The following is a 19,277-nucleotide window of genomic DNA, read 5'->3' as shown; positions in this document are numbered from 1 at the left end:
CCTATTCCTTTCCACCACCACCCTTCCCTCCCTCCTTTACCATCTGTTCCTTTCTACCACCCTTCAGCTCCTCTCGCGTGGCCTATCTATCTACCTTCCTCCCTCTTATTTTCATGGCACGTTACAATGCAATTTGTGCAAGCCACTGGAGCCTGCGAGCTCGGTCCCTGTCCCATCCCCACAAACCATCTCGCTTCTGTGCTCCTATTTTCCCCATTTCTAATATCTCCCCTATGTATTTGCCATTGCCCCCCCCCTGTGTCCATATACCATCCCCATGGCATGTCCCCTTTATGTCTCTGTCCCTATGCCCCATGCACATAATTTCCCCTCTTTCTGTTACCTTCCTGTGTCCAGATTTCCCCTATCTTCCTCTTCCATATCAGTGTGTCTCGTCTTTTCAACCCCATCTAGCTTTTTTCCCTCTTTCCTCCCCCCTCTGGCTCACCTGCCTGTCCTTCCCTTTCTTTCCTGCTGTGGGTTTTTCTTTCCGTCTTCATCCCCTTGGCCCAGAATCCTTTTCCCTTTCACTCCCTCCTTCCAGTTTGAGCCGGGAACACGCCGCAATCGCACAGTCCCCGCAGCCCCCACCCGCCTGCCCAATTGATCCTAGTGTTTAGCCAGCTCTCTCCCTTCTCCTCACCTTAGTTGGCAGGCTTTCTTTTTCGGCGACCTGCACGCTTTCCCAAAGAGGAAAGCTCAGTGTTCAATCTTCTGCTCTGCTGCAACTTCCTGTTTCTGGTTGCGTCAGAGCAGAAGATCAAAACTGAGCAGCAGCGGGTGCGTGGCTCTTTGATAGCGTGCGGGTCGCCAAAAAAGAAAACCTACAAACTAAAATGAGGAGAAGGGAGAGAGCTGGCTAAACACTAGGATCGATTGGGCAGGCGGGTGTGGGCTGCGGGGACTGCGCGATCCTTCATGCCTCACTGCAGGGACAAGACCATTCACCGCTCCACGGGGCTAAACACGGTGGCTGCGGGTAAACCGCCACAGTGTCATTCTCTAATGCATATATTGAAAAGTACTTTTCTTTAGTGCTGTTAGTTATTATTTGCATTACTTCGGGCTCGTTTTACTAAGGTGCTCTAGCGTTTTTAGCGCGTGCTGGATTGCCGCATGCGCTAACCCCACGCTACGCGCCAAAAACTAACGCCAGCTCAATGCTGGCGTTAGCGTCTAGCGCGTGCAGCAATGCAGCGCGCGCTAAACACGCGCTAAAAACGCTAGCGCAGCTTAGTAAAAGGAGCCCTTTGTGATGCTGTACGATTTTGGCTGAAAGTTAACTTCCAGGAAAACTAACACATAATGCCTAAAAGACCCAGGTTGTTATTTACCACATTACTTTGTTCTTTAACACTCATTTTCTAGCTAATCTTAGGGGTCCTTGGGTGCGCTAGCCGTTTTAGCGTACGCTAATGCGTCCATTATAGTCTATGGACATGTTAGCATTTAGCGCGCGCTAAAACGCCTGCTGCGCCTTAGTAAAAGTTACTACTGAACAACTAACTCATTTTATAAATGACTATTGTTTTTTAAGGCACTCAGGGATGACATTAAAGTGTTTACATAGATCAAATGCATTTTGCCCACGTGTAATTTGCTGACCAAAATTTCTTGTCTCAGTGCTGTACTTTTAGCCCTATTGTGAAGAGGCATCGATGGGGTGTGTGTAAATGGTAGGAGTGAAGTACATTGTATAGATTACATTTTCAAATCTATGCTTGTATTCTCAGTAAAATTCTACTCAGAGAGGTGTTTATAGGGTGATAGCATACTTTTGTATGCACTGCAAATTTCAAGCCAAAAGTACTCAGATATTTACACCTTGAAAACTGATGCAAATCCCACATGTAAAGAGTGCATGCAGTTTCTATTTTACTGTATGGATTACTGTTCTTAAAGTAACTGTATGCATTTAATTTACTTGTAGATACTGGTGACATCTAATGATTCTAGAATAAGGCTTTATGACTTAAGAGATTTGTCTTTGTCTATGAAATACAAAGGTTATGTCAACAGCAGCAGCCAAATCAAAGCAAGCTTTAGGTAAGATCATAATAGCAGAAATATGCACACAGTAATAGTGTTTCATAAATTATTTGATCACGATGAATGACCTGAGTGATTTCACCACATTTTAAACTAAAAATTTATATAGTTACAGTACTATTTTAATGAGCATTTTATTTGAATGGTTTTCTTGCCATTGTAAGATTTACAGTCGAGCTAACCCAATGATTCCATGACAATTCAGTACACACTGGAGATGCTTGGGTAACATTTTTACCTCAAGATTTCTGCTTTACTGGATGACTGGAGATGGTGATGCTGTAGAGATGGCATTCACAGCCCCTGGAACAGGAAGTTCGTCCCTGCACAGTGCTGATACCAAGTGGTCAGATTTAGTGCCCATGATTGAAGACTGCAGCTAAAATGAAAGGGCTAAAGGACAGATTCTCAAAACTAAAATGCCACTTTAACGTGTTTGCTAAACTGTTTCCAGCCAGTTTAGCATGCATGTATTTCAACGGCAGATTATTAAAATGGCTTACCATGGTCTTTTCCAAGTTTTCTAGCAGTCTCAGATATTGCCATGCAAATGTAGTACAATGAGATCATTAATATTAAAATGAGCACGCTGAGCGATTCTCTGTAATCACCGAATGATTCCCTAACCTCGTTGTGCCACATTTGCAGCCAAAATTTACCGACAGGTCTGAGCTGTCGTTGCCTTACTTTCTGATCAGTGCCTGAGCGCTGATTGGTTCAGGCACTGACAAGAAAGTAAGGCATTGACAGCTCAGAAAATTTTGCTACCATTAAGCAAACCCCCAACACCCCCCTCCACAGCAGCGGGAGAAGTGTCCACTCCTGCTGCCAAGCAATTCCCCCTGCCAGTAGGAGATATGCCCACTCCCTCCTGCCACCAAGCAACCCCCGACCCCCCCCCCCGTGCCTCAGACGAATCCCCGAAACCCCCCCCTTACCTTGTTTACGATGGCAGGCCAGACGGATGCCTATTGCCTGTTCCCTCTGGCTAGTAGACCCACCTCTTCAAAATGGCGGGCCATCCCCTCTCCAGTGCATCCCGGGATGCACTGCGGAGGGGCCTAAGCTCTAATTGGAAGTAATTCAGAGGGGAACCAGGCTGGCACGAGCAACAGGCAGATGTTGCTCGCGCTAGCGAAGATAATACAGAGGTAGGGGGAGGGATGAAGTGAATGGTAGAGGGCAGAGAGGTGTCAGCGCCCCCAAGCGACTTGGCACTTGGGGCATCCCCCTTACTATGCCACTGCCTCCCACCTCCCCTGGTTGGCTTCTTAGCTTGATTATGGAACTGAGGAACCGCAAGCTGACGAGTGGGAATGCACTCGTGCATGTGGGAAGTCTTGAAGCTTCGCTAAAGCTTAAAGTGACAGTACACTTTTAACACTGTCCATACTGGATGCGCCGTGGATGATGTCACCCACATGTGAGAATATCTACCTGCTGTCCTGGATAACACCTGTTACAGTAAGTAACTGTGCTGTCTTTAAGTAACTGCTATCTTTTCGTGTCAAATGTGGATTATCCTAGGACAAGCCAGCAGTACATTCTCACATATGGATGACGTCGTCCACAGAGCCTGGTACAGACAGTGCAAAAGTGTACAGTCACTTTCAATTTTTTAAGTCTGGAGATTACCTGTACCACGCATGCGCCAGTGCCTTCCCACCTGTCGTCAGTTCACGGGACCATCAGTTCTAGGTTTTCCACCTAGATGAGAAGTTGTGTTCTTTGGAGTTAGTCCAAAGCGCGTCAAACTGAAGGATTTTTGGGTTTTTTTTGTGCCTTCCCGTGTGTATATTCCTCAGTATTTTCCTTTATTTTTCATTTACTTCTTCACTTTTGAAAATAATTTTATTTCTTCCATTTTTCAGTTTTGTGCCTTCGGCCCCTAGCAATCCTATTTTCAAACCACCGATTTCCTTCTTTCCTTTCTTTTTTCCCTGTCTGTCCCAGTGGGCTTACAATCTGTCTAATATACCTGGGGCATTTGGAAACCAAGTGACCTGTCCAAGGTCACAAGGAACAGAACAAGTTGTGTTCATTTTGTTGCCCTCTCCTTATACACCTCCCAGAGAACTCTGTTCCTCAGATTAGTTGTAAATTGATCTTTATTTCTATGTATTTAAATGAAGTAACACAGCATCCGTACTCTTTTATTCTGAATTATCAAATCTTTCTAACCCTTCTATATTGTAGTAACCATATAAGAAATGTACCTTATATTTCTTGTTACATAGCAGGAATACATTCTGTGTTCTCATTTTTGTGCAGTGGTATTGTTCACATTTCCAGGATGGTAGGTGGAGAGAATAGGAGGGGAGTCCCAGCAGTATTTAATAGCAGAGCATAGGATACACTATGAAGAAGAATTGAGAATGGCTCCTGTATGCGCTGTGCTAAGGAGAGGGGGTAGGGATAAATGTGTTTTGTGCACCCAAGAGCCAGATGAACAAAAACTACTTCAGTTAGAAAGTTAAGAGATGTAAAGATGAAAACTTCAGGAACATTTTAACAAAGGGAAAAATGTAAATATACTAATATAGGCAGCAATAATTAAGTGCTTGACTTTTTTTGTTTTTGTTTTTTTTTGTTAAAGCCATGATTATACTTACATTGTCAGTGGTTCTGAAGACAAATATGTTTACATCTGGAGCACTTACCATGACTTAAGCAAGTTTACTTCAGTAAGGAGAGATCGTAATGATTTCTGGGAAGGTATTAAAGGTAAAAATCTAATTTTTTTATGATTGATAACACTAAAACTGGGTATAGTTCACTTAGAGCTCCTTTTACTAAGCTGCGTTAGCGTTTTTAGCACACGCAGCATTTTAGCACGCTCTAAACCTGCGCTGCGTGGCTAGAACTAACGACAGCTCAATGCTGGCTTTAAGGTCTAGCGTGTGGGGCAATTTAGCGCGTGCTGTTCCGCACGTTAAAGCCCTAACGTGGCTTAGTAAAAAGAGCCCTTAGCGTGGATGCCTTGAACAGCTGCTAAAATTGAGACGAATAGAATAATCTGGTATATCAATAATTTTAAAGAGGTGTATCGAGGTTCATTTGGGTGTTCTGTTTGTTCCAGCAGCAATTGTTGATTGATACATAAAACAAACTGACATTCCTTCTGTAGTCACATAACTGCTTTATTCTTTAGCGTTCCTCCAGACTGGCACAGAAACGAATGGGTTTACAGTCCTTCTGCCAGCAGGTGAAGACTGAGACACCAACTTTTGGCTATAGTACAAGTGGGCTTTTTCAGTCCTTATTACAATCAGTCCTTATTACAATCCTTATTATAGTCCTTATTTCAGTCCTTATTACAATCTGGACAATTTCTCAGTTTCCAGTTTCTCAATTTCTCAGTTTCCAGCAGGTGGAGTGGTAAGCTTGTTCAATCTGTGATGAGGTTTGTTTGGGCCTCTTGGATCTGATTTAGTGGATCTTTCTTGTCCCTTTTGCTGTCAGGACAGAGCATGGGGGACCCTCTTGAGAGTCCTACTGACTTCGGGGGTGCCACACTCGGAAGGGTTGAGCCCCTCCCTCCACCTCCCTAGCTTTTCTGAATTTAGAGGAGCCTCAGCTGTACGCCTGGCCACCTGTTCAGCACAGATTAAAGTTTAGAGTGCCTGTGGGGTCTGCTATTTTGAGACAGCTGGTGAGCTATGAGAAGTTTAAAAAAAAAGACAAGAAATAAAAGGAGCATAAAGAAGTCATGAGGCCGCCATTGTTGAACATGGGTTTTTGGCGCATTCATTATGCTTAGCTTCAAAAAAAGCAGCACAAGTGTGTTTTATATGGGTGCTGAACGATGGATGTGGCTGGCGGGTGCACAAAATGTTCCGTCTCCTGATAGGGGACCCAGCTTCTGGTGTCGGTGTGTCCAGCTCCCCTTCGCGCGCACACCACTTGTCGGTGGGAAGCGATGGTAACACCCGGGCCTCACCTGCTGCCCACGCCAGGGTTTCTTCATCTGTCAGTGGCCTAGCATATTCGGTGTTGTGGACCACTGGGGAGGCTGGGGGATTCCCTTATCGCTGCAACTGGAGCTGCTAGCGGTGTTTCTGTAGCGATGGGGGTCAAGTTTGGCTTCAGTGCCGCATATTATTTCTGGTGATAGTTTAGTGACGGCCCTTCCCTTAGTTTTGGTGAAAAGCGCGTCTATTTTGCCCACAGACTCAGGCGATCTTCCTCCTGTCTTAGAACGACAGGAACAGGTCTTAAATGTGTCTTCTGCTCCTATGATTGCTTCCAGGCTACCATTTTGCACTGGATCAAAGAGGCTATTGCTTCAGTATACCTTCTCCAAAAGAAGCCTGTTCTGGAATTTCTCAGTGCTCATTCCACTCGGGGTCAAGCATCTTATTGGGCTGAATTTTCTCTTGTACCTCCAGTGGATATCTATGCAGTTTGGTCTTCTCTCCATTCTTCTGTTTGATACTTACATGTGGACGTTCAGGCACATCGGGACATGGTGTTCGGTGAGCGTGTTCTTGTGGCGGCCCTTCGGGGGTTCCATCCATGATGGGTGCTGCTTTGGTACATCCCATCCATTTCTGTGCCGGTCTGGAGGGATTCTAAAGAAGGAGAAATTAGATCCTTACCTGCTAATTTTCTTTCTTTTAGTCTCTCCAGACTGGCACAGGCTCTGCCCTGTCGTTTTTGTTCAGTGTTTTTCATGAAGAGTGCGGGGTTTTTCTGTGGGAATTGGTTGTTTGGGGAGTTTAAAAAGAGCAGCGACATTTGGCTCGGCTGGTTTAACTGGCGAACTGTGGGGTGTTTCTGAAAGGTTCTTGTTCTAATCAGTATCCAACAGTGTTTTCTCTTTGTCTTCACCTTGTAAGTGGGGAGTAAGAATGCTATTGTTTTTCAGCCTTGTTGTTTTCTGCTTGGCTATTCATTAAGATTGATTGTAATAGGGACTGCACAGCCCACTTGTACTGAAGCCAAAAGTTAGTATCTCAGTCTCCACCTGCTGGCAGAGGAGTGTAAACCCATCCGTTTCTGTGCCAGTCTGGAGGGACTAAAAGAAAGAAAATTAGCAGATAAGAATCTAATTTCTCCATGCAGTTTATCTTTGGAAATGTAACTATAGATTATGCACGAAAGAATTAATGTAGTGCTTATAAGGATAATATCTTAAATCCTTTGTGTGAAAAATTGAACTACATAGCCCAGAGTAGTTATCATTGGGTTTAAAAACATGTCTTGGAAAATGTTTTTTTTAAAGTGACATAACCATAAGTTTTAGTAGCACAAAAAAAACGACCCCAGCGGTTGATCTTAGGCTAGTACAAACCTGTTTGTGTGTGTTTTTGTCGGCTCTCTTTAATTAGGTGCTGATGTTTTGCTTATCTGTTGGGATTATGTTAACCATTCTTCACTTTAAATATATAGAGGTGCTAGACTAGAACTTAAAGGACTATATTTATAGGCACCTGAATTATTTCTAATTGACATGCTGAAAGCAGTTCTAAGCTGTGTTTTTGTAACTGAAATAGACACTGTGTATGATTACAGCTGATCTGACATTAGAGTACAACAATTTTTTTTTTTTTTTTTGCATACTTCCATTAAGATTTTGTGTATAACCAAATTTACAGCACACTTTTTTTCACAGTTCAATGACATTTTCTACTTTTGATAAATTAAAGTTTAAAGTTTATTAGTATTTGATTAATCGCTTAATCAATTTGCTAAGCGATGTACAATCATATAAATAGAGAATAGGTTACAGAAAAAAAAAAAAAAAAAGAACTTACAAAGTAAGATAAATTTTATAATTAAAACAAACATGGAGCGGGTAGGAAAGGGGGGAAAAGTTACAATTCTTTCTTAAAGGGAATAAACAAAGAAGGATAAAACAAAAGGGAAGGGAGGAATTTAAAAAGCCTGAGACAATTATATCATGTCTAAAATTTAAATATTAAAAGCATTTTTAAAAAGATAAGTTTTTAAGGATTTTTTAAAAGAAATAAGATCCTTTTCGTCTTTAATGTATTGAGGTAATGAGTTCCACAATTGAGGACCCATTATAGAAAACATATCATGTCTTCTTGTGCCTACTATTTTTAGAGATGGGATAGCTAAGAGGTTCTGGGAGGTCGACCGAAGAGATTGAGAGATATTATGAGGGATTAGCATTCTGGTTATATATTGGGGTTCATTGAAGATTAATGTTTTAAATACTAAAAGTAGCACCTTAAAGGTGATGCGATGGCTTATAGGAAGCCAATAGGAGTCGATCAGTAAGGGTGTGATGTGGTCATATTTCTTTGCATTGTGGATTAACTTAACGGTTGTATTTTGAATAATTTTAAATATTTCCACACCTAGTTGAAATGCATGAAATGCTGCTTTTCATTTAATTTTAAAATTTTAGTCATAGGAGCCTATGATTACAATTTTAAAAGTGAATGACAAGCAGAACTGTAAGCACCTGTTTAGCAGTATCCGTAAAATCGCATAACATTATGAGAGTGAGAAGAGCTTATCCTTCAAATAGGACTGCTGCTAACATAGCATTAGTATTCACAGGAAGGTTTTGTAAGCAATATATCATCCTGCTGTTTAGCTGCCATTTGAGCTGATACACATGGCATACGTGGTTAAGCCTCCTGATTCAAAATGTTTTATGAACGATGCAGTTGTGCTGCAGGGGGACTTTGAATGAATTTAGCCTTGAGCCAAAAGGTCTAGGCAACAAGTTTAAAATGCTCACACCTGATGCTCACATCAGTTTACAGTTTTACTGTCCTTTAACCTTTTTTTTTATTAAGGTAAACTATTTATTTTATTTATTATATATCTTTCTGGTAAATACCAAAGTCAAAAGTCAATTCTAGTGCAAAAGGCATATGAGTCTCGAACCAGTGGGTTTTTCTCCTTTGCTCGTGAGTTTGCAGAAGGCATCCTGTACCTTTTTCTCTCAACTTTGCTTCCTGCATCTCTGGATTGTGCCCCATCTATAATCTAATACAAGATTTCCGAATCTCTCTAATACCGTTTAATTCAAGACGATTTACATCAAAAAGAAACCATAATAATTCTATGTGAAAATACAATTATTTGGATAAAAAGATATCCTTACAATTCTTTGATTAAAAATGCTAACTTTGCAGTCTATCATATAAAAATGTTTTCAACATTCTACAAAACTTTCAATAACTTCTATAAGTAAATCATTCCGAATAACAATAGCAGCATATGTAAAAGAAAAATAAATTGATGTTTAAAACATATACCTCTAAAAGGGGGAAACAGAAATTAAAAATGAACTAATCTATTAAATGAATATTGCAAACGTGAAAAGAACAAAGTAAGATGATCGGAAACCTCGGCCTGTATAATATGATTTATCAGACAAGCAGTTTTAAACTATACATTTCTCTTTAGACAGCCAATGAACTTTCTTATAAAATATAGAAACACTGTCGTATCTCTTCAGGCCATATAACAATCTCACTATAGTATTTTGAATCAGCTGCAATTTTTTTTTTTTTAACCATTTTTGAATTTAAGTTCAAGTTGTGATCATTTCAACATCTGAAGTGAGTTGGAAGGTGTCTTTCTAATCTGCTTTGATTTAGATTTTTTATTTTGGGGTCTTCATCTGAGCTGTGAGGCTTGCAATGCTCCATATGTTCCCAGTCTGACAAGGACAGCTCTGCCTGGGAGAAAGGACAGACTGTGGGGTCAGTAGTCTGTAGTTAGGAGGGAACTTGCCTGGCCAGTTGGGAACTGTTCCCTGGGAGCACGGCTCACCCTGGGTTTTTTTTTGCCTGAGCTTTAGCATAGGCTTTGTGAACAGAAGAATTGCCGCTGCTGGGTGAGACCAGTGGTCCATCGTGCCCAGCAGTCCGCTCACGTGGCAGCCCCCAGGTCAAAGACCAGTGCTCTAAATGAGTCCAGCCTCACCTACATACGTTCTAGTTTGTGTTCCTTTGAATGAAATGTGGTGGTATAGAATTTTGAACAATTTGTAGGTGTTTTGTTGTGTGTTTTTTAGGCTCCTTTTACTAAGCTGCGTTAGCGTTTTTAGCGCACACTAAACCCATGCTATGCGGCTAGAACTAATGCCAGCTCAATGTTGGCATTAGTGTCTAGCGAGCGTGGCAATTTAGCGCGCGCTATTCCACGCGTTAATGCCCTAACACAGCTTAGTAAAAGGAGCCCTTAGTTTTAATCCTTGTCCTTGTCCTGTCTTCCAGTTGAATGTTCATGCCTCCATTTATAGTTTTTAGTGAGCAGTTAGTTAAAATGATGCAGTAACAAATCGTTGTGAAGTCCCATGTCTCTCCTATGTTACAAGTTTTGATAGTCATTTTGAATTACATTAGATGTTAATTCTAAATTTGAAATATTCTTCCTTTGTTAAGCACACAATGCAGTTGTGACATCTGCGATCTTTGCACCAAATCCAACCCTGATGGTGTCAATGGAAAATTTATCTGAGAGACCAGAAGCTGATCACAAGGGGGATGATACTGAATCATCAGATACCATACCTTCTGGTAGGTACATAAAATCATTCATGTACCAACAGTGGAGTGAAAACTAAGTGTTCATGTGATGTGTTCTGTTTTCTCAAATATTTTTGCTTTGTACAACATCTTGCTATTCTTTTAGGAAATTCAGTATATTAAATCTAATAAATCATATTTTAGCTTGAGAGCTGTGATACCCTGATCCTTAATATTCATCACAAGAAAATTCTGGAGCTGCTTAACAGTTTTTTCTAGCACTCCCACCTTAGTATTCTGCTGCTCCAGATTCAAGGAAACAGTCCAACTTCTCTTTCAAGAGGTTTGCATTTTTGACCACTGATTTAGATATTAGATGGGAAAGAATTGTGCAGATCTTGAATAGCATTCCACAGGGACTCTACAGTCACTATAGCTGGTTTAACAACCTGCCAGGACTTCCAGTAGCAAGTTCTTCATTCCATAAAACAGCACTCCTGGAACCAGGCCACTACAAAGCTAGCAACATTCTCAGAGAGAAGTCACAGTGGGTGTCCCTCCTATACTAACAGACATGGCAACAGTATTTAGCTCTCCTTGTCCCAAAATGCTAACCTCACCAACATTGCTTCTGGATTGAAGTGGAGCTACTCTAGGGAGTGGGCTGAGCAAAGTTCCTTCCAAGCTGCAGTCTGTCAAAAACGCCAACAGACCCCACTGACATAGTATTAGTCTCCAGTGGCTGAATCTCAAAATGATCTGGCATCTGATTTGACACTAGGTTACTCCCAGAACCAGGAGGAAAGCCCCAGGACTTAAATTTCCTCTTACCCATCAAGGAAATACCATACCATACAGTTTCTTCTATACTGCAAATTTCAGCTAGGATTTAGTGTGGTTTACAATAAGAGTGATGAGATTTACAATAAGACATATACAGTTTACAATAAGGTGGTTGAGATTCACAATAGGATGTGGTGGATTCCTGACAAAGAGTCTTACTGAGGGCATGAACTCCAGTCAAAGTAATATAGGCAGATTAGGGCTGTACATATGTGTTTGGGGAGAAGAGGTGAGTCTTTAGCTTCTTCCTGAAGAGATAGTATGATCATATTTGTCATAAATGAAGCGGAAGGTTTTTCCGAGTCTTGGGTCCTTTGTACTTGAATGTGGATTCATGTAGTTTTTTTATGAATGACCTATGCAGGATGGGAGAGCATTAGTTTGAAATGTTGCTGTGGTCTGGTGATGAGAAAAGAGGGAGCAGTTGTGATTTCTGAGCTCAGTCCTGTGGAGTTATCTGTTCTCTCATTGGGGAGGGGGCTGGTGGTGTCTCCGGATCCATGGAGTGGGGCCATACTGTGGACTCCTCCTCCTCCCAGTTGTCCGCCGATGGAGGCAGAGTGCTGTATTCTTCAGGAGCTTCCCATGAGCATCCACCGGCCACCAAGAGCAGTGCGGCCCGGCACTGGATTGTTCTATCTCTGTGCATCTTCTGCCTGGAAGCGATGAGTTGGGGCTGCAGCAGCTGGAAAGCCTGAGCTGATATCTATCCCATCTGGACTTTTGCCGTTGGGATTATTTAAAATATGCTGAGGCAACAGAGCTGCTTCAGGAAATTGGACTTCTGTCAAACTTATTTGATTTTTTTTTCCCAGTTTATGAATTTTATTCCATTGTTTTTACCCCTATTGTTTTTATTTTATTAATTGAATTTCCCTGAATTCTATTGTTTGAACAGTTCCTCCCTTCTATTCCTTTTTACATATTACTTTGATTCATTTAGATATTATTTACATAGATGGTGCTCCTATCTGTAAAGTTAGGAATTTCTATGAACTATTCTACATGCTTATCTCCTCTCCACTCCTTCCTGCCCTCCATAGTCCTCCCTACCCTCTTCTAACTCCTTCCTCTGTAATGTCGCCTAGAGCTTGTATAGGTATGTGCGACGCACAAATGGAAGAAATAAAATAAAATAAATGGCCTTGTGGACCATGCAAGCTATCATATTGAGAGCCAGTGAAGCTTTTCAGGAGAGGAGAGACTGTCGAATTTGCTTCATCGGAAAATTAGTCTAGCTGCTGTGTTTTGGAGGAGTTGCAGTTTTTTGTAGTCTTTTTCTGCAGTATCACTGTATAAGAAGTTGCATTAGTCCAGGTAGAGGAGGATGGCTGCTTGTGCAATTGTTCTGAAGTTTGGTTGGCTTAGTGATGATCTGATTGCTCTTAGTTGTCAGAGGCGGAAGAAGAATTTTTTAGCTAGGGAGTTGATTTGGTCCATGCAGGGGAGATCTGAGTTTAGGAACACACCCCTAGTACTTTGAGCATCTCTCTATTTTGAGCTTTACTCCAGTTGTCAGTACCAGGTCAGTGTGAGGTAGTATGTTGAAGTTTCCGAACCATAAAATTTTGGTTTTCAGTAAATAGCAAGAGAAGAGGAAAAAGCTGGTACTTGGGAGCTCTCACATTAGAGCTGTGTCTCGCAAACTTTCCGGCCAATGGCACACTAAATCTAGGGTCCCGGCCGGAAAGCGCATGATGTCATTTTGTTGACGTCCACGCATGCACAGAGGCCCATCTGGCTGTGACCCGCTTCGGTGGAAGGGTCCGGGGAGAGGAGGAGAGATGCCAGACACGAGCATCATCTGCGCCAGATGACTTCCTAAAGGACGTGCCTCTTGCCATGTGGATGACTCTCCTCCTCACCAGTGTGTTGCGGTACACCTGAAATCTCAGGAGGCACACTGGTATGCTGTGGCACACAGTTTGCAATACACTAGCAAATGACGCAGGGAAAAAATTTGTCCCCACAAACTTAGCCCTACCCCGCCCATCCCTCCCACTTCAGTCCCCGTCAGCTCAGTGCCCACCCCTGCCCCGTCCCCATGAGCTCAGTCCCTGTCCCCACTCCGTCCCCACAAACCATCTGATCCCATCTGCACAAACCTCGAATTGTTATGATTTTATACTGAACTTATTTTATTTTATTAAAATATAAAAAGAAAAAATATTATGAACAATTGTCAACAAAACCCCTGTCTCCCCTCTCCTCCCCCTCACAAATATCCCCTCCACTATTGAGAAAACTGAAGTCAAATTATTACAGAATGCTAAATAGAAAAATCAAGCTAACAGAATACTTCTGTTACACATGGCACAAATAGTGGGGAGTGCAACTACGGCTACTACCCTCTGGTCAAAGAGAGCCTTAAGCCAGCTGGAAGCTAAATAAGCACAGCCTGGGCTTTGCAGTCCCCAGTTATGTCTAACACCAGCTCTAGCAGGATACATATTTCAAATCTGATATACAGTATTCTAATCACAAAATAGAAAATAAAATTATTTTTTCTAACTTTTATTATCTCATCATTCTAGTCTTCAAATCATGTTGGTCTCAGGCGCTGGTCTGTTTTCTTTTGTCTTCTCTTAGCTCACTTGTCAGGGTCTCCTGACCATTTGACATTTCTTTCTCCATGCTCACCTTCCATCTTCTATCTCTGTGTATGTATTGTTCCCCGTGTTCAGCGTCTTCCTTCTCTATGTCTCCTATATGTCCCTTTCTAGTATTTTCCCTGTGCCCATCTCCCCATTCTATATCTTCCTTCTGCGTTCTTATTCTCCCCCATGTCTAACCATCTTCTCTCTGTTTCCATATACCCTCCCATGTTTAGCATTACCTCTCTTTGTCCATATACCACACCCATGTAACATTACCCTTTTTGTCCCTGTTCCTATGCTCCCATCCATGCCCACCATCTCCCCTCTTTTAGTATATCTCACTGTGTCCAGCTTCTCCCCTCTCTTATTCCCTTACACCAATGTGTCTCTCACATTCTCTCTTTCTTCCCTCCACTATGTTCAATATTTCACTCTCTCTTCCTTCATCCCCTTGATTCAGCTTTTCTCTTTCCCTTTCCTTCTCTCTCTTGCTCCCTGCAGGTCCTGAACCTTTCTCCCTTCCCATCAGTCCATTGCCTCTATCCCCTCCCTTCAGCGCCCAGGTGTGCATCTGGCACCTCTCCCCTCCAGCTCCACCCATCCACCACATGGGCCCAACACCTGTTTCCCTTCTTCCTCCAATCCCCAGACCAGGTCCAGTAACTATTTCCCTTCCCTTCAGCTCCAGCTGTCCAGCAGCCCAAGCAAACCCTTCCCTTCTTCGCGGGTGTAGCAGCAGTCCGCCTCGTGAGTCCTGCAGCCCTCCTGCTCCCTATCATAGATCCAACAGCCCTCACTCCCTAAACGCTGGTGGAAAAACCAAAAACAAACACACACAACAAACTTATGACTGTCCTGCATCGGCCCCTTCTGCCTCCCAGCCATTTGGAAGCTTCCTGCACACAGCACTGCTCCGGGAACCTTCTTGCTGCCGAGTCTCTCCTTCCAATGTAACTCCTAGGCAGACTTAATGGATTATGTTGATTTTTCTCTGTTACTATAGATGATCAGAGTTTACTTTGGGGGTGTACCAGTGGTTCCCAAAACTTGTCTTGTGAGATCTTAGTCAGTCATGTTTTCAAGTTCTAGTGCAACAGACACTCCATTCCTGAACTTGTGGATGGTCAATCCCTTCTCACGAGAATTTTTGTAGAATTCTTGATATATTGAATAGCGGTATAGAAAGTGTGATAAAAACAAACAAAACAAAAGCAAACATTTAGTTCACTTTCCATCCTAGCAGCTAAGACCATGCAGTAGGAGGGTGTGGCTATTTTTTATGAAGCTAACGGGCAATTTTATATTACCACACACCTTACTGAGGATTCTTACCTGGAATTTCATGTATATTTGCATCAATGTCTAGGCACTACTTACACCAGTACCAGTTGATCACATGTTTTTCTGACATCTACTTTTGTTTTCCTTGAGCTCATAAATTTGGAGTAAGGGATGCTTTTCAATAGAAAGAAGTGTTGTTTTAATGCTATGGTCTACAGCAGGGATCTCAAAGTCCCTCCTTGAGGGCCGCAATCCAGTCGTTTTCAGGATTTCCTCAATGAATATGCATGGAAAGCAGTGCATGCACATAGATCTCATGCATATTCATTGGGAAAATTCTGAAAACCTGACTGGATTGCGGCCCTCAAGGAGGGACTTTGAGACCCCTGGTCTAACTATTTTATGATACCAAGGTAGAGTTTATATGTAACATGGAGCAAATCTTGCCTAAAGTGTGTACATTTTATATACATTTCTCAGGGGAGGAAGATTGATTGAGTTTTTATTATACGTTTTATATACCGCACTATCCGTAGTACTAGGCAGTTCACTAAGGTTCATATATGTAAAAAAAATATATATATATATATATATATATAAACTTATAGAAAATTAAAAAATAAAATAATTCACTAACTCTTTGACATAAAATTTAAAACCAAAAACAATACATCAAAAAAGCACCTGCTGAAAAAGCAAAGCATTCAGCTGCTTCCAAAACTGTAAATAGAACTGCATTGTATACAAATATTTTGTAAAAACATTCCACAGTTGAGCTCCTTCAACATAAGCAAAGGAGCAAACGAAACCTTCTGGAAATAGAAAATGAACAAAATAAAAACCCAGTGAGGTACAGATGACAAATCCAGGTAGGTTAGAAAATGACCATGATGTTGTAGGAACTACTTGTTTTGGCAATAATACCTGCATCAGGAATTCTCCATAGAGCCTTCAGTTCATTTGTACTTTCTAAGGGGATACTTTTCCTGCAAGCATCGCTCATAAGCACATAAGATTTGCCGCTGCTGGGTCAGACCAGTGGTCCATCGTGCCTAGCAGTCCGCTCACGCGGTGGCCCTTAGGTCAAAGACCAGTGCTCTATTTGAGTCTAGCCTTACCTGCGTATGTTCTGGTCCAACCTTTTCTTGAATCTCTGAAGGGTGCTTTCCTCTTTAGCAGCCTCTGGAAGAGCGTTCCAGATTTCCACCACACTCTAGGTGAAGAAGAACTTCCTTACGTTTGTACGGAATCTATCCCCTCTTAACTTTAGCGAGTGCCCTCTCGTTCATGCTTAAATGTTTCGATCATGTCCTCCTCAGTCTCCTCTTTTCAAGGTAGAAGAGGCCAAGTTTCTCTAGCCTCTCTTTGTACAGCAACTCCTCCAGTCCGTTAACCATTTTTGTTGCTCTTCTTTGGATCATAGAGTCTTTTTTCATGTATGGCGACCAGTGTTGGACACAGTATTCCAGGTACCGGGCGTACCATGGCCCGGTACAGCGGCATGATAACCTTCTCAGATCTGTTTGTAATCCCCTTCTTAATCTTTCCTAGCATTCTGTTAGCCCTTTTCACAACCGCCGCACATTGCGCGGACGGTTTCATTGACTTGTCTACAAGTACTCCCACGGTATCTGTGCTGAATTGTTCTGTACTCCTATCTAGTATGACTTTTTTGAATCCCAGTATTTCTCCATAGCACTAAGATTGATGGACTCCTGATGGCAGATGTCATCACCAAAGAATGGTCATGTCAAGTCCTTACAATGAAGTAGTCATTTTTTAACCTACCTGAATGTGCTATCTGTACCTTACTGGGCTTTTGTTTGTTTGTCTCCTTCAACATATAACATCTTAAATCTGTATTCTTCCAATCCTGAATGAAGGAATATCCAAAACACACTTATTTTCTACTGACCATAACATTTGAGGTGGGCAGTAAATACTGACTTGAAGCTCTTATTAACCCCCGCCCCCCCCCCCTTTTTACATAGCCGTGCTAGCGGCTGCTGCTGCGGTAACTGCCCCGAAGCCCATAGGGATTTAAAGGGTTTGGGGGGCTTTTGCCATGGAGCAGCCGCTAATGCGGCTTTGTAAAAGAGGGGTAAAAGCCTTATGAATTAAGGTCAGAATCTTAAATTGAATATGCTATCTTACTGGAAGCCAATGCAGTGACGACAACACTGGGAAATATGGTCAAATCTTATAACCTTAGACCAAATTCAGGCAGCAGCATTCTGTACAAGGAATTTGAATGCATTGTTTGGAACTCCTAGAAACAACGAATTACAGTAATGAAACAGGGGCAGGATATGTGCTTGTACAATAAGTCTAAAATTAGATCTTGATAATTTAAAAAAAAATCTCAAAACCATTATTTTATTTTATATTTTTGACTAACATTTAAAGATGAACCCTAAATGAAAGGGAAGAATCTAATTTCACCCCAAGGTATTTGATTTTCTTAACTATTTGAATCACAAAATCGCCCAACTTAAATTCTGGCTATACAGACGTCATTTAGCTAGTACATTTGGTCTGAACATTACAGCTATAGGCAAATTAGTTCAGACTAGACTAGAGTCTTCAACTTTCTTCAACTTATCTTTGTTTATCGAAACTTAACTGTTTCTTCTTCTTTTTTTTCCATTTTTAGGTGCTTTGAAATCTGACCATACAGAAGTGCTTTTATCTGCTGATTTCACTGGTGCAATCAAAGTCTTCATTAACAAAAAGAAAGCTATATCTTAAACTTTATAACCATTGAAATATCACTCTAAATATCCTACAAGTAAATCTCAATATGGAAGCAAATTAATTACATACAGCAGGCTTACAAATCTTTTTCACAATATTTTTTGCAGAGTTACTAAACCAGGTTTATGGGGATTTTATGTTGGCAACCTATTCATAACTGGGCCAATTAGGATAGGATGGACTATGTAACGATAGCAACACCAAGCAGTCATTAAATTATTTTTTAATGTTTTTTTTTGTTATGATTGTAAACATGCACAAATTTCTGCATGATCATATATTAATATATTCACACTTATGTGTGCCTTTTTGGGTTACATGTATTAAGTTGAACAGTAGACAAGTTAACTTATTTGGTGGCTTCACAGCTACTAAATCTTAAACAGAAATTAGCAAGTGTTTATTTTTGTTCTGTTTTATTGGTAAAGTCTAGCTTAAAAAGATAACTTTATTCTTTCTGTTTCTGTTGCACAAAATTCCAATTTTGAGAGACTTCTCAGTTTGTAATTAGCTATTGTTCTGAGGGTATACATTATAAATTTCTGATGGGTCAAATTAAAAAGTATGAATTTTTTATAAGTTAATTTCAGGTCATGTGGTAGTATTTTTGTTGTCTTTTTTATATGTTGCAGATTTTAGATTCCTTTTTTAAGTTTATTTCCTTCTTTGCACACTGGAGCAGCATATTTGTGTGAAGAAGCCTATCTCATTCCTTATTCATGAGCAGCAAGGCAATGCTAATTTGAATTAAAATTTACAGACTTTAAATGAATTGAATTATTTTCCAGCTATGTAAAAGAAAATACTGTTTACATATTTTTTTAGGCATTGTTAGTAAAATAAAAATGTTTTGGGGATTTTTTTTTTTCTGTGTAGAGCAATAGTACTGGATTTTGACATCTATGTAAATATTGAAAAAATGGACCAATGAAATAACATTTTGGATTGTCCAGCTTAAATAATGTTATTGATGGTTTCAGAACAGAAATAATGTATCATTAAAAAAAACAAAACCAATTACAGAGATTTGGTAAAAATCTTTTGATTTCTTCATTATTTTTGTTGGGGTTTTTTTTTGCTGTTAACTTATGTGTTCAGTGTTCTGATAACAAATTCTCTTTCTCAAGTGCCCCATTACTTCTCTGATAACCTCATTTCGCTATGCTAAGAAAAAACACAACATGACCTCTTAGTGCCTCAAAAAAATGATATCTGGTTTTGTTCCCATAGGTCAGAAGTAACAGAGTTATCAAAGATGATCCCAGGGCTATTAGGAGGAGTGTGAAAAAAAATCCAA

The 19,277-nt window shown here is 41.0% G+C and overlaps 1 protein-coding gene across 2 annotated transcripts in view; it reads left to right on the top strand.

Moving 5' to 3' along the window:
• Positions 1-19,004, top strand: part of WDR44 (WD repeat domain 44) — a 95,096-nt gene extending 76,092 nt beyond the window's left edge. For both annotated transcript variants that reach the window (XM_033946776.1, XM_033946777.1), the window contains 4 exons: positions 1,931-2,046; positions 4,646-4,773; positions 10,422-10,556; positions 17,880-19,004. In XM_033946776.1, the coding sequence (XP_033802667.1) occupies positions 1,931-2,046; positions 4,646-4,773; positions 10,422-10,556; positions 17,880-17,974 (474 nt within the window). In that variant the 3' untranslated portion in view covers positions 17,975-19,004. The remainder of the gene's footprint in view (positions 1-1,930; positions 2,047-4,645; positions 4,774-10,421; positions 10,557-17,879) is intronic.
• The last annotated feature ends 273 nt before the right edge of the window (positions 19,005-19,277 follow it).

The sequence above is a fragment of the Geotrypetes seraphini genome, chromosome 5 (assembly GCF_902459505.1).
Source record: "Geotrypetes seraphini chromosome 5, aGeoSer1.1, whole genome shotgun sequence".
Classification (NCBI taxonomy): domain Eukaryota; kingdom Metazoa; phylum Chordata; class Amphibia; order Gymnophiona; family Dermophiidae; genus Geotrypetes; species Geotrypetes seraphini.
The sequence above is the reverse complement of the archived record's forward strand: the minus strand, read 5'-3'. Positions and strand labels throughout refer to the sequence as shown.